The following is a 14802-nucleotide window of genomic DNA, read 5'->3' as shown; positions in this document are numbered from 1 at the left end:
CATAAAGGAGCAATCTACTGTCTGTAATTGTTATACCTACAGTTGTTGCGAGTAATGTTGAAGGTTGAAAGATTAAAGATTCTGGGAGCCTAATCTAAACATTAGATTATGCCCCAGGATATTTCATTGCATTTCCCATCTCTCCCCTGCAGAGTGAGTTAGTTTTGCTTGTTTACGGGGGTGTTAAACAACAACAGGGGAAAAATACTTTTAAAAAATAGGACAAATTTAATAGAATTTGCTTCTCACAAAACCTTTAGGATCCTAGTTAATATTCCAGAATATGTGGGGGGATTTGAGGAGGCAAGCAGATTGAAAATAAGGTATTAAGATTAAAACAATAAAAACAACAGATGGGACCTTGGCCATAAGTCAAGATACTTGCAATAAGTAAAAGGCAACTTAAAACAAAAATGCACTCTTGCCACATTTTATAAGTTTACAATCTTTAAGAAAATGTTTCATAAAATACTATCTTGAGGCTTAAAAATTAAAATAATTAAAAATTAAAATAATATCTCTCACTGGCGTTGTAAGTAGTTGTTTTTGGTGGTTTTTTTTTGTTTTTTTTTTTTTTTTTACAAACACTGATTCCCGATGCAACTCTTAACAGATAGCTTGAGAGATGTTTCCACTCCACACAATTACCTGGGAGAGGTACGAACTTCTGTAGAAGCCAGAACTAACTTCACCTCCATGCTACGTGATTTTGCATGCATACAGATCAATTTTCTGAACACACATTAAATAACAGTAGCAATAGTAAATAAGAACCTTGTGAAAGTGTCGAACTGCTGATGGAAAGGAGCAATTGGAGTCACGCTTGGTTCACCAACATGAGTTCTTGCCAGCTGAGAGTAACTGCAACTGTTCTCAAGCTCTGTTGAAGGAAGAAAATGAGCAGGAGGAAAAGCATATTGTCCACCACGTGTCTGAATTTTTGGCTTCAGTGCCACTGACAGAAGTGGACTAATTCATTTAAGCAAACCACAGTTTAATCTCCCACAACTATCCCCCCAGAAAAATATACTGAATAATAATTTACATGTAACTCCTTCCTTCCAGCAACAAAACTTTCCTTCCTTTTAGATTTATTTTTTTTAAGTATTTTCCAAAAACTTATTATTTTTAGCACAGTCAAAGAGCTTGTAAAATAATAATTAATCTACTTTTGTGTTGTATTTAGAGATGTAACATGCTTCTGTATTTCTAGTCCCAAGGCAGAAGAATGCATATGAACAATAGAAGAAAATTTGATATATGAACATTAAATACTGATTTGTCTCACAAGCCAAGGACACAATTTCCATACTGTGAGTATAATGGAACTATATTACTGTGAATAAAATATTTATCTCAATTGTCAAAATTATCAATTCATTTGATAAATGGAAATATTTCAGTGAGGTATATTTTAAGGCCATATTACAGAATGATGAACGTGCCGTATATGTGATAAATAGGCATATAGCTATAGACACTATTCACTTAAGAGAACACAGAAGAAAGATCCGTCCTTCTGATTCAGGTCTACAAACTTGTTTTGCTTCTGTTTGTTTTTATAACATTTATAAAAGCTCAAGAGATTGTTAAAATTCTGTTAGCATGGCTTATTCATGCATTGAGAAGCAGTGATGAAATAACTTTTCTGTCCACATACATGTAGTAGTCCTGCAGTTAAATTAATTAACTTTAGCAGAGCATATGATGGGGTGGGCACATGGGATTCTCTGATTTGAGAAAATACCTACTTAGAGAGTAATGATCAAGTAGTGCTCTAAAGTCTCCTTGTGTTTAGCCGTGAGGGGCAGGGGAGCTTTTAACTGTATGGTTACATCTCAACCAGACACCACTTCATCTCAATTGTGCCATCCCATCCTCATACGTTGTGCCTTGTGTTCAACCTGGCTTTGCCTCCAGGACACCCAGAGAGCCATCACTGAGAGAGAGGATGTGATCTTTGAGAAGATGAAAGAGGCAAAGCTAGGCAAAGCTCCAAGCCCCTCTGCTTCTGGCAGCCTTTCAGCCAACACTCATCCAAAACCATGACTGCTAAGTACTGGGTGCATGCGCTCATTCTAAAAAGGTTCTTGGGTTGTGGTGGGTCTTGGGAAGGTGCTGTCCTTCCTGCCAGGAGCTAAAAAGCACCTAGATCGGTTATTTCCAACCTTTCTCAATACTTGCATCCTTGAATGTTTTTCAGTGCCCTTGTGATCCCCATCTAAAAATGCCTTGTACTCAGATGCCGCCTAGTAAATATCGGCTTGCTTTCCCCAGTCATCTTCCACAGACCACTCCCTACGAACAGGGAGTGTCTACCAGCTGTGTCCCAGTGTCTACCAGCTGTCTTTGGGCAGTGTTATCTGTTGTCTTTGGCAAAGAGGCACGAGTGCTCCCCAGCACATGACTTAGACTCAGATCAGCATTTGTGGATTTCTCCCAGACTTCCCCTGTGGTACTGAAATCTGAAGAGAGGAATATCCCCTGACATAAAAGCAGAGGGCCTGAGCGTGCCATTTAAATTCTAGAAATCAAAAAATTTCAACTCCTCGTTTGAAGAAGAATGACAATCTTTCAGGCTAATGTGAAAAGCTGATTTTATACACATAAAAACATTTTGGTAAAGTAGAGTTTTCCTGCCTGTGTAAAATTAACCTTCTTATCCAATAGAATGTGCTTTGGATCATGCCAGAGAGCAGATGTCTATAATCTCTTGCACATGGAAAATTTACATAACATCAGAATTAGCAAGAAGTAAATGGGGAGAAAAAAAAACTGAATGGAAACAAGTGAAAGACTGATGTGGCTGTGTTCCACAAAGTACGTCCCGCAGCTGCATCACTGCTCTGGAACAAAGGGGAATATAATTGTTGTTGTTTTACTTTAATTTCCCAGTAGCAAAGCAAAAGCTGAATAAAAGTGGTTATTTCTGCAGGAGAGAGCTGACTGAGGTGTGTGCATAAGGTCACGCACAGAAATCTCTTGGGGGAGACTATTTCTTGGGTCTGAGTAGCTCACATCCTCAGTAAGAAATATTGATAAAATTCATTGGTTACACTTTGTTATTGCAGAGCTGACTCAAGGCTTCTCAGATGCCCTAAGGATAAGACTCAGCCACGCCTGCTGGGTTAGGCCAAAGCTTGGCTGCCCTTGCTGTCAGCAAGGAGTGATAACTGCTGCGGAGGGGGGGGAGACACACATCTACTTTCCACATACAGAGCTGGGAGCCTGCGCACATGGTGGCCACCTTGGCAGCTGCAGCCTGGCCTTCCAGGGCACTAGCAAAGGTAGAGTGGGCATACAGGAGTTCCTGGTTTTGTCCTTGATCAACTCAGCACGCCTCCCCAGACTTGCTGCAGCACTGCCACCAACCAACTTTTCCCACCTGTGCCAGAAGAGGAGCTGCCACATATGGCAGGACCGCAGGGAACAAGGGAACAGGCCTGTTGTGGCACAGGAAATGAGAGCTCCAGGTGGCCTAGGCACCCACTGACTTCCTGACTACAGCCTCATGGGAAATGTAACTTCCTTGGAGTTGATCGTGAGAGGACTTCAAAAGGTTCCAAGCTCCCATCAATGTCACTGAGACCTCTAGATAAAAAGAGCATCGTGAGCCTGTTCTTAAAGCTTCACATGTAAGGAGTAAGACCAGGCTAGCTAGCCTCTTTCCTGTGAGCTGGTGTTCAGTTACCTTGAGCCAACAGCAAGCCACCACATGTAAGCACAGTGCTGTCTTTTGGGAGGGACCTTCTCCTTGTCAATAACTGTTCTAATCTCCTAATCCTTCTGAGGCAAACCCCCCCAAGGTACATCCCGCATTGAAGATCACAGGTGACTGCTTCCTGCTCACCAGCAGGAAGGCTTGTAATGGTCCCTCCCTGTAGCCAGGGATTTCGAGATCCATTTGTGAGGCTGCTGAGGTGAACTGCAGTATATGCAAGTGTTCAACCCATACACTACTTGCCTCAATTGGTTGCTTCCTCCTCATTCATGACAGCAAGAAAGTTCTTCATGCTCTTTCTTTTTGTTCATAAGGTAGCTCTTTGGCCACAGAGGTGTCAGACTTAACCCACCTTCTTACTTGCTTGCAAAAAACATTATTGCTGTGGATGCAGAAAAATAAATCAGCAAGAATTAAGTAAGGAGGAGAGATGTAAACACCAGAGCTACTGAGGTGCAGGATGTGCCCCACCAGTCTGTGTGTAACAGGAAGTTCTGAAGCCAGCGAGGTCCCAGAGTACAGTGCTTGGTGCTAAAAGGTGAAGGATGCATGTTGCACAGTTTGAAATGCACACAAACTGTATTGAGTTGCTAATGCAAGCATCTTAAGTGCTGACCAGTGAGAACAGACGAAAAAGCAGTGCATTAATGTAGTAAAGGCAAGCCCTAATTATTTCACGCTGTTATCAGATAACAGTGCAATGTATAATCTGTCACATGCTTGAAGTATCTGAAGGTCCTGTTCAGCTCACAGTAATGAAGTAGTTCCTCATTCTTCCACCAACAAAATAATATACTGCAACAGTTTTCCCCTCACTCTTGGGAGCACTGATGGCCAATAATACCATGAAAAAGCCACAAAAGACCATGCTTTTTGTCATTAATATGATCTTTAATAAATGGAATAATGCACCATTTTACAGCAAGCCTTTTCTTTTAGACCTAAAGAATAGCCTTTTAAATGTTCTTATCCAATGTCTCTGTATCAATACAATCTCTTTATTTAGGTTTATATATAACAAAGCAATTCTTACAAGTATTCATAGAAAACTCTGTAGTGGCTTTAACAATGTCAGCTTTCATAGTGGCATCCACAGATGATTAAAAAAAATTAGCTTTTCATTTCATACTCACACTGTTCCATGAAACACAACTTATATAGCATAGCAAGGGTATTGGGCAGCTTATACAAAAGAAATAACTGAAAGCAATTATTTATAAATTCATACATGATATTTCCTCAATCATTTGAGAGAAAAACCAAAAATACCCGTTAACAAAAGGGTTCTGATGAGACTCCATATTCTAGGGTTTCTCCCCCCTCTTCCCCAGAAAAGCTCGCTCAGAAATACTCTTTACAGTCTTTCATAAGGAAAATGGCAGTTTCACATGTCCTAATTTCAGCCTCTACAGAAGACCAAACCCTAGAAATCAGTCTTTGCCATGTTCATTTTCCTCTTATACTGCATTTGGGGGGAAAATAATCAACAGCAATTGTAAAATATGATTCCAGCTTATATAAATGTGAATAGAGCACACTTTCCTCTAGAGACAAAAAGCAGACAAGAAACATTACATACGAACCTTTTTAAGTACATTTCAACATTGTGAAAGAGACAGAGGAGTCACAAATAAGAAAATTCAAGTGACAAATGAAAGGCAGTGATAACTTGGACTTGCCTGTTTGTGTTCTTTTGACTTTTTAAAAATTACAGAAATATTACCTACTTTTCTTCTTTTGAATAAGGAAGATTGAACTGTGATACTTCATGATACAGTCCTGAAGCACAAAAAAAAAGTGAATCAAGTGCTCTAGAAATAAACCTCAACATTTTTGCTCTGTCTTTAAAACAAGTTAATGGGTTATAAAAGTTGACTTCTGGGAGACCTGGAAGCTTCTAAGTTATAAAGGGTAATTACTTCTGCTTTAAAATAATTACCAGGTGAGATACTATGCTCCTGACACTTGTATGCTGTAATGTATCTGCAGAAGCCTGCAAGAACTTTGAAGAAATCCTTCCTTACTGTGACAGTTATGGTGCCTATTGAAACATGACCTATGCACTGAAGTTAACTAACATTCTACCTTGGCTTTCCCAGGGCTAATCCTCCCAAGAAATTATTAAAATCAATGCCAGCATAACTAGCTCTCCCTTGCTCATAATCAATGGCAGACTCATCTTTGATTTCAACTGCATTTGGCTCAAGCACCAGCTGATTTGATATTGGTTTCCTCAGATAAACTTGTGCCAAACCAAACTCCCATTTTGATCTGCAGGAATGCCTAAATCTCTTTGCTGCGTAACTGGAAGTTCTGCTACCAATTTTAGTCAGTACAGAAGAAACCCCAAAATGAGAAATCTAATTTTTATTTTATTATTATTTATTTATTTATTTATTTTTACTATTTTGCATAAAACCTGAACCAATTTAGGGGAAAAAAATAACAGACATATGTATTTCTATAGCTTGAGGTTTTATATGACAACATAGAAGCCTAAAATGTAATTGGATTTAATGGCCTAAAAAAAAAGTGTTAAAGGGCAACCACACACCTAACAATAGCTACTGCATTAAAAAAACAATGACAAGTCTGTCATGGGAGATCTTACACTGCTGGATTATGTGTCTCAGTCTGTGCCCAATTTTTATTGCAAAGACTACTTAAAAATGGTATCTGAAAAAGAATGCTTGCTACCAGTGCTAACATCTGACGCTGTAACTCACAGAATTTAATCTTGGAATTATGGATATAATGCATATGCATCTAAATACATACAGAGTTTACATAAAAATATATATATTTAGCTCTACTGCTATAGCTTTCTCACTGAAGAAAGGACTAAAGTTTAACAAATTAATAAGGACATTGAGGTTAATATATTTACTTGGCAAAATGGATAGTGGGAGAGCAGATAGAAAAGTTCAAATAATCCAAATTTACGCAAAATCTAAGTCATCCAGTCTATAACCCAACTTTCATAGTCTAATCAAACCTATCTCAATCTATAATAAACTGCTCCAAATTCAAATTTCATATACAGCAGGTCATGCATGTACTACTCTGCTAAGCAATTATTATTTTTCTCACTTAAAATCACTGTTTCAGCATTGGGAACTTCATTATTTTTATACAGGTATACATATGTAATTTCTACACAACAATTCATTATTATTTTTTTCCCAATAATCCATTCCATACAAATACAGAACCTCCTTATTGTCCTTTCTGAGGCAGGTAGGGTTAAAGATTTCTTTTTAGGAGAGTTGACAGATGGGAAGATACACACTTTATAAACATATTAATAAGGGTTCTGTTCATTTGTTTTTCCTGAAACCTGCCAGCATCCATCTTTCATTGTTTTTTGTCCCCTGTGCACTAAAAAAAATGAAACTGTTGCCGATGAAAATTAGATAATTTTCAAAATGGAAATAAGACTCGAATGAACTATGGTAAGAAAGTAAAACACAATCAAAAAAGTGTTCCTTGTTTCAGAGAATATTCTGAAGAAGACAGTATCAACTAGTTTTCCTGTAAGTTAGGAACTCTAGCTTTTAGCTGTGCAATTTAAGTGCATCTCAGAGTTCCAAGAAAGCCATTTTTAATCCTAATTGTTTAGCACATGAAGCATAGAGCTTTGTAAGCAAATTCAGGGGAAGTGTTCCAGATAATCTTACTTGCACATGTCAATTTTAGAAGAAAATAAATTTGACTATGCAGGCATGTCTGTTCAAATGGTTAGAATTCACATTCTAAAAACCATGTCATGTTGGCGAGTATCACTATTATAGGAAACGGTAAAATAGACATTGCATTAACCTAAGTAACTCATTTAACTTCTACTAGCATGTCATTTTCTAAAATGAATAAGCTTTTGAATTTTGGCTTAAATATAGAAACATCAAAAATGTTTGCTGTAATATTTGACTTGAATTATACATTATAAATTACCATAGCAAATATTCTACTGTTGCCTATTTGACAGTAGCACAAGTCATATATATTTACACTATCATTCTTTTTTTCATTTTTCTATATTTATCTTGTCTGCAATTTACATGAGATATTGACAGAAAATTATCAACTTTAATCATTATGCAAAAAAAAAAGTAAAGAAATAAAACACATTTGTCTCCCTTGATTATGGTACATTTATCATCTATCCATGTGTCTGATCTGTAGAATTCTCTCTTACATGTATTTTATTTGGTTAAAGGCGATTCTCCAAGATATTAGATAAAATTCAACATCATTTAATTTACAGAGAAAGTATTATGTGGAGACTGGATTATGTGCTGTGAGCTAAAAAGGACATTACTAAAATAACCATTAAAAACAAACTGTTAATCTGATCTCATCTAGCTGTGCAGAAATATGATATTTTGTTACACAGTTAAGAGTTTGTTTTGACTGACCTTTTAAAATAAATAGTCTTTCTCTATTTAATCTATAGGATATTTTGTGATAAAGTACACATTTCTATCAAGTTACAAATTATATTTATCCATGGTAGGTTACCAATCCAATACCTTTTGCTAATTATAATCCACACCAAAAGGCTTTTCCAGCAAGTTACAGAAAAAGATAAAGGAAGTGAAATTATTATACTTGCTTTAAGAATACTTAAAGAAAATTGCAGAAGAACCTTTTCATCTGGCATTAAAATGATTTTCATTGCATGAAGTATAAAAAAGTTGGATTTTTTTTTCCTAATTAAAGCATTGGACTGAAATGAAAGGCTAGAGGACTGCTACAGATCTGTCTTAGCAGAAAGAAGCAGTAGTCAGGACAAATAACTTTTCTTTCCCTAGAGTGTCAAGTTAGATAAGAAAGTCCTAAATATGCTTTTCAGTCCACATTCTGAAATACTGATGGATGATACATGTAAGGCAAATGAAAAAGTCATTGGGAAAGGAGTGAAGAATCTTCAATATGCATGATACAGCAATCATCACTAAACAACATACTGTACTTCAAATGTGGACTTGAAGAAGTCGAAAAGAGATGCAAAACACAGCCAACATTACGAACAGAATGCCAAAAATTCTGATTCAGGTCTTGAAACCCAGCTGAGCAACTGGCAAGTTTTCAACATCTGGGATGCAAGATTGCAGCAGATGGGATGATGGGGAGTGAATTAAAAGTAAAACCAGAGAAAGGGTGTATTTTTGAAGAGGAGAAATATAACAATGTATTTATACTTCGATATAACAGAATTGTGCCTCAGAGATGAAAAGTATTACTCAAACTGGTACTTAGAGAACACAGGCATTCCTAACTGTCTCATATCTTGCATTTCTGCAACTACACTGAATCAAAAGTCTGGATTTAGAATTATCTCTTGGAGATATCTCAGAGATTCTAAGAAACCGTTAATAAGTATTACAGGAGAAAAATCCTAGAAATCAAGCAAAAACAAAGGTTTAAGAAACAGCAAGAATCAGATGTAGCAAGGCATATATTATGCCAGTTATATCAGATGTACAAAACAGAGTTGGCAAGTTTAACTCATGGGGAAAAGTAATACAATAGCAAGGAAACAAATGAGCTTGAAAGCACAGAGCATCTGTTTCAGACTGCTGAAAGAAGATAGGTTGGGGGAGGCAATTGTTTGCTGCCAGTATCCTGCCATAGGAGTTTGGCAGGCTGACTGCATAGATTTTCTTTCTTTGAACATTAACAGTTTTCCTTTACTCAGTACCAAAGACTGACATGTGTTATATATATATACATATATTTAATCTAAGTATTTTTTACTGAAGTGTTTTCAATCAGAGTATTTCTTAGGTGGAAGGATATTTCTTAGGCAAAAGTAAGTCCTGACCAGTAAGGAAATTAATTTTCTTTCAGTAGGCAGTAAAAATGATAATTCTACAAAAACTTAGAGTTTAAGAGGTTCCACATGAGATCATGAAAAAAAAAATTATCTTAATAAGTATTACATTCATGTTCACTGACACCCAAAATCAACGTGTGGAGTGTTACATACAAACTGAAAGAAGGGTCTAACCAGAGGAAAAATATTCCTGTCCCCAAACACCCATAACCATGAATTTTAGAAGCATACAATAGATTTTAACAAGATGAATGAAGGGCTTTAAAAATCTGAGGGGAAGAAGAGTTAACTTAGCAACAGCAGCCAATCAGGATGCACCTAGCTGCATAAATAATCAGCCTGATTTTACCCCAAACTGTCTGTAAGGTGTTAAATTAAAAAAGATTTGTGACTCATCCCAAAACTGTTCTGTGCCAAATAAGATTTATGATTTTTCCTCTGCGTCAACAAAATATCTTTGCAACCTATCTTCACCAGAGTTCTTAAGTATGATAGTTGTTTAGATTTATGTTGAAAATGCATTTTTCAATGTACACTATTAGTGATCTAAGTACGGTTTTACATAAACACAAAGGCTGAAACTACACACAAAATAACATACAAGAATGGCTGAAACTGTTGCCTTAAATTTGTTCAACGGTTTGTTACTCAGAACTTCACAGGCTGGCATCTACTACTGGTAAAGAAAAGCACTTCAGTTTGGAAGAATCAAATGAAAGATACTGAGCTCATATTTTTCATTCCTTTTTAAAAGCCCTTTCAAGCTGGGGAAAAATTCATGCATTGTCACCTCAGAGCACAATGTGATATAGGCAGCTGCTTCAAGCTGGCTATGGTGTGCAAAGTTCACTCTCATGACTGGCTGACTGCTCAATTGTCAGGGAAAAATTAACAAATACAAAAAGAGGAACACGTGGCAGTTTTAGAAACACTTTTCAATAAAGCATACTGTGAACTATAGACTATTGCACATTTCAACATGACACAAGAAAAATGGCAGGGTGGGGTAATCAAAAGAGAATACACTTTGAAACATAGAAATATACAGACTAGCTTGTGCACAGAAATCAAAACATGGTTACAAGACACCACTGCAGTCAAACCTGTCTTATAGTCTGCTTATGATCTTAGTGACCTTAAGAAACTGGTCCAAACTGATTATCAGCAATACTTTTCTGTTACTTTTTTTTAAAAAAATATTTTGAGACCACATTTTTGATACACATATATATATTCCGTGGTCAAAACAGACAGACTTAACTTTAGTGATACTAAATAAAAGTGCAAAAACATTCAAAAAATAAAACAAAATAAAAAAATATGGAAGCATAAGCTAAAAATTTTCTGCATAGCTGAAATCTATTTAAAGCGAGTCCTTGATAGGGGTTGCTGACAGGAGGAGAAAGTTTGTTTTTTTTTTTAAATGTCTTCTGCATGTTTGTTTCAAATAATGCAAAAAAAAAAGGTCATTTCGGCATTTAAAGTATTTCACAGGCAGTTCACTCCTGCGTCCTTAGATACCATTGTGGTGGCAGTGCCTCCTTCTGCAAGGTAAACAGCAGTGCTGGATTTGGAGTGGACTGCCCGGTCACTGCCATTATTGTTGACTTCGCAGTGCAGCGGCTCAGTAGAGATGACCCATGTTGAGGGACGCCACCGCTTGAGCGAGTATGGAGTTTTCACACGTTTCTTGATCTTTTCTCCTGAGCCTGATTTGCCATCTTGTGAGGAGTCACCTACTGAAGGGAAAAAAAAAAAAAAAAGTAGAAAATAGTATTACAGGGAAGATTAGACTGGAGAGTCCAGGGTTACTCATGCAGAACAAAACAAAACAAAAAAAATCTTATTAAGAAGCAACTGTATGGCAGAGGCATGACAGCTATAGTAGCTGCTACTAAAATAAGGGGGGAAAATTCTGTTCTCTGACAGAAATTACTTCAGTGAAGTAGTTTGCGTCACTACCTCAAATGCACATCGGCATCAAACAGCAGAATCAGCATGTGACATTTCAGGGGATTTTTCCAATCATAATATCTTGCATTAGCTGTAATGGGAGGTACAAAAAAATAACGTAGCTGCTACAGGATGGCAAAGGCTAAACTTTTAATAGCATAATTGAATCATAGATTCTGTAATCCTACTTTACACTACACAAACACTTCTTTACATACAAAGCCCCAGGCAAGGCTGAGGCCTTTGCCTGGAGGCAAAACTGTCTATTCTTTGTTAGGATCCTAAACAGGATTTGGGATGTTAGGTTGTAAAACTGGCAAAAACACCTGCTTGTCAATTTGAAACCGGATAAAAATTCAGCAGTAGAAGCCTGTTAAAATCACTATACTTAACCTCCAAACCCTTTATTTTTTCTTTACCTCCAAATAAAGAAAGTTACTACAATAATCTTTTTTCTTTACCTCAATAAAATTTCAACTCAAGCTAATGTGTAAAGACAAAAATTAAGGTTTCTGACTTAAAAGGAAGGTTTAAACATTCAATTGCTAAATATTCAATTACATTTATTGAAAGAACTGTTCTGGTTAATTTCTAAACCTTTTCTTTACAAATGTGCAATGCCTGGCACCCCAGAGTATTTCAGTAGTATGTCAGTCTATACCTAAACATAGTCAGAGGTTTGCAAGCAACTTTCAAAGACTACAGAGTAGTCTTGAAGTGTTATTATCTAGGAAACCTTTCCAATAGCTCCAACAGACCTGAAGATAAACTCAGAGAATATACCTAATTTAACTATAACTACATGATTGCATTCTTATTGTGAAAAGTCCCATTGTAACTTCTTAAAACTTTAGGCTTAAAACTCTAAGGCAGTTATTTTGAAGGAGTCTATTCAAATTCCTTCTCTATTTTTTAATACGTATAAAATATAAACTGGCAAAGGACTGCTTTAATTGTTGAAGCTGAGATAACAAACTGTTATGCCTGACTGTCCATCTAGCCTGAGCTAATGCAGTAAAATTAATTGCTTTAAAAGTCATGAAGTGCATAAGTACTTATAAGAATTTATTTAAACAATGCATCTTAAAACCAGCTACTCTTAAGAGAATTAGGAAAAATAAGGAAAAGAAAGTGCAATGTGTCCCTCAAGGAAGAAATAGGAGATATTTCAATATGCTTTGCAGCTGCCAAAGTCGATGCCCTGTAAATAATAACAAGAGTAATAATCAATCCCTTTCTAGAGTCAAAGCTGAAAGGGACAGATTTAATTCATATATGTGGAAGGCAGATAGTGACCTAAAACATTTTGGAGTTCATGGAGATGGAAGACAGGACTTGATTGGAAAGATTGAAATTGTTCTGATAGAAATTAAATTTATAGGACATTTAGTAGGCACGCTTTGGGGAGGGATAGGGGACACAGGAGTATTTCCTATTCAAGCAGATATATGTAATTATTCAGTAAAAAGTGTCAGGGAAATTCTTTAAGTTATGCAGGCACTTACACTGCATACTACTGCTATCCAAACTATTTGTGGCTGACAGATCCAGTGAATTAGGCCTCTGTGCTCTTCTACTCTGGGTCTGTCCAGGATTTCTCGCTACATTCTGGATACTCAGTGTAGCTGTGTCTTGTGCTGGACATGGATTACTGTTGTTGTTATTAACATTTGTTCGGCCATTATCAAGTGGTCGCTCTCTCCTGTCTACTAGGCGATCCAGAACACCTTCATCGTGGCCAACCTGCTGCTCCCGCCTCAACAAGGGTTCATGCTCATCAGGGCTTGAATTAATGTTCAGTCGACTATCCTCTCCACTGAACTGGTTCTGAAGCATATCCTGTGCCCTCTGTGCTACTGAACTGGCTGTCTGGCCAGATGGCACTGCACCATTGGCGTATTGGATTGTGCCAGCATGAGAGTTTATGCTGTGGCTTCTACCAGCCACTCCATTCATGGTAACTGTCACCACATGAGGTTCTGCAGCATTGATAGTGTTCATCTTGGCAACACCTGTTTCCACTTGCTTCAAGTTTGATTTGTGCTTGCCACCAAATTTTAACCGTGGCTCCTTTGTTGAATTTTTGGTGTTTAGAGGAAGGCTAGTAGGCCTCTTCGGAAGGTTCTGTTGCTTGGGGAGAGGATAGACCTGAGCAGATGGGACATCTGGAATCAAACATGCTTGACCATTGCCAGCTTGTGTGAAGTCCTGTTGTCCTGTCACCTCTACTGCAAGTTTTATCAGTGGATAAAGCAAGCTGGAACTAGTGCTGCTGAGTGGATCTGGCCCGCTAAACTGCTTAAGTGAATGTTCCATCAGATTCTCATCAGAGCTTTCTTTCAGGTTCTTATCTACTTCTTTTGGATCCAGTTTATTTGTCTCCAAGTCCTCCTCTGTTAACTGCAGACAAACTGGTGTAGGCCCACCTGGCTGCATGACATTTGCAGTATGTAAGTTTGTTTCATCTGAATAAGGCATTTCAGATATGGTGGTCATGCCAGTGCTAGGAGTGAGGCCAGTTGTATTGGTGGTGGTAGTATTGGTGGACAAACTGGTGACACTTGTCTCAGGACTAGGGATGCGAGCTTGTGCTTGTTGCCGCTCATAGTTAATGGAGTTTCTATTCTTTTCCCCTGACGTCAGTGGTGTCGTGGACATTGAATGTTCAGACGAAATGTTCTTCACTATGCTGTCAGTGTGGTGGATTGAATCTTCAATGTAGGAGGAAGAAGAATAATCAGGATATGGCCTTATCTTTGACACACGTCTATGATGTGACAGATTCCTTTAAGAAAAAATAAGTGACATTAATGTCATGTATGTAAATATCACCTCATATTACAAAGCCTCTCATTTAAGAGAGGTGAATGTCTATTTCTTTTCATGCATACAAAAGGACAGATACAGCAAGAACTCAGATCCTTCTGTAACTTCCTTGAAAAGTCCTGGATAGCAGAAAGTGGTTTTACTTGGACAGCAGTTTTGTCACAAATGTTATTATATGAGTAAGTCAGATAACAGTAATTTTCTTCTATTTGTCCAATACTCTATTTTTACAGTATTTTTACAGCTAAGGTCCTGCTCTAGTTGCAGAGATGTGATGCTGAATAAGGGCAACAAGAATTACATACATATGATGGAGAACGTGATGCTGGGAAAAAGTCACAAGCTCTTAAACCATGAAAAATCTATCATTTTTTAACAATTTAGGTGTTCCATGTTTTGAACAGAATTCTTTAATGACAAACTGTGCCACATAAGAAACATTACCTTTCTCTCAAATCCAGATCTC

At 37.2% G+C, this 14802-nt stretch overlaps 1 protein-coding gene across 3 annotated transcripts in view; it reads right to left on the bottom strand.

The window, feature by feature from the left end:
- Positions 1 to 4597: 4597 nt before the first annotated feature.
- BMPR2 (bone morphogenetic protein receptor type 2) overlaps positions 4598 to 14802 on the bottom strand; it is a 133013-nt gene continuing 122808 nt past the window's right edge. For all 3 annotated transcript variants that reach the window (XM_082764066.1, XM_082764065.1, XM_082764067.1), the window contains 2 exons: positions 13016 to 14295; positions 4598 to 11296 (listed from right to left, as the gene is read on the bottom strand). In XM_082764066.1, coding sequence (XP_082620192.1) covers positions 11046 to 11296; positions 13016 to 14295 — 1531 coding nt within the window. In that variant the 3' untranslated portion in view covers positions 4598 to 11045. The remainder of the gene's footprint in view (positions 11297 to 13015; positions 14296 to 14802) is intronic.

Source organism: Aythya marila (assembly GCF_965140915.1).
Source record: "Aythya marila genome assembly, chromosome: 6".
Classification (NCBI taxonomy): Eukaryota; Metazoa; Chordata; class Aves; order Anseriformes; family Anatidae; genus Aythya; species Aythya marila.
The sequence above is the reverse complement of the archived record's forward strand: the minus strand, read 5'-3'. Positions and strand labels throughout refer to the sequence as shown.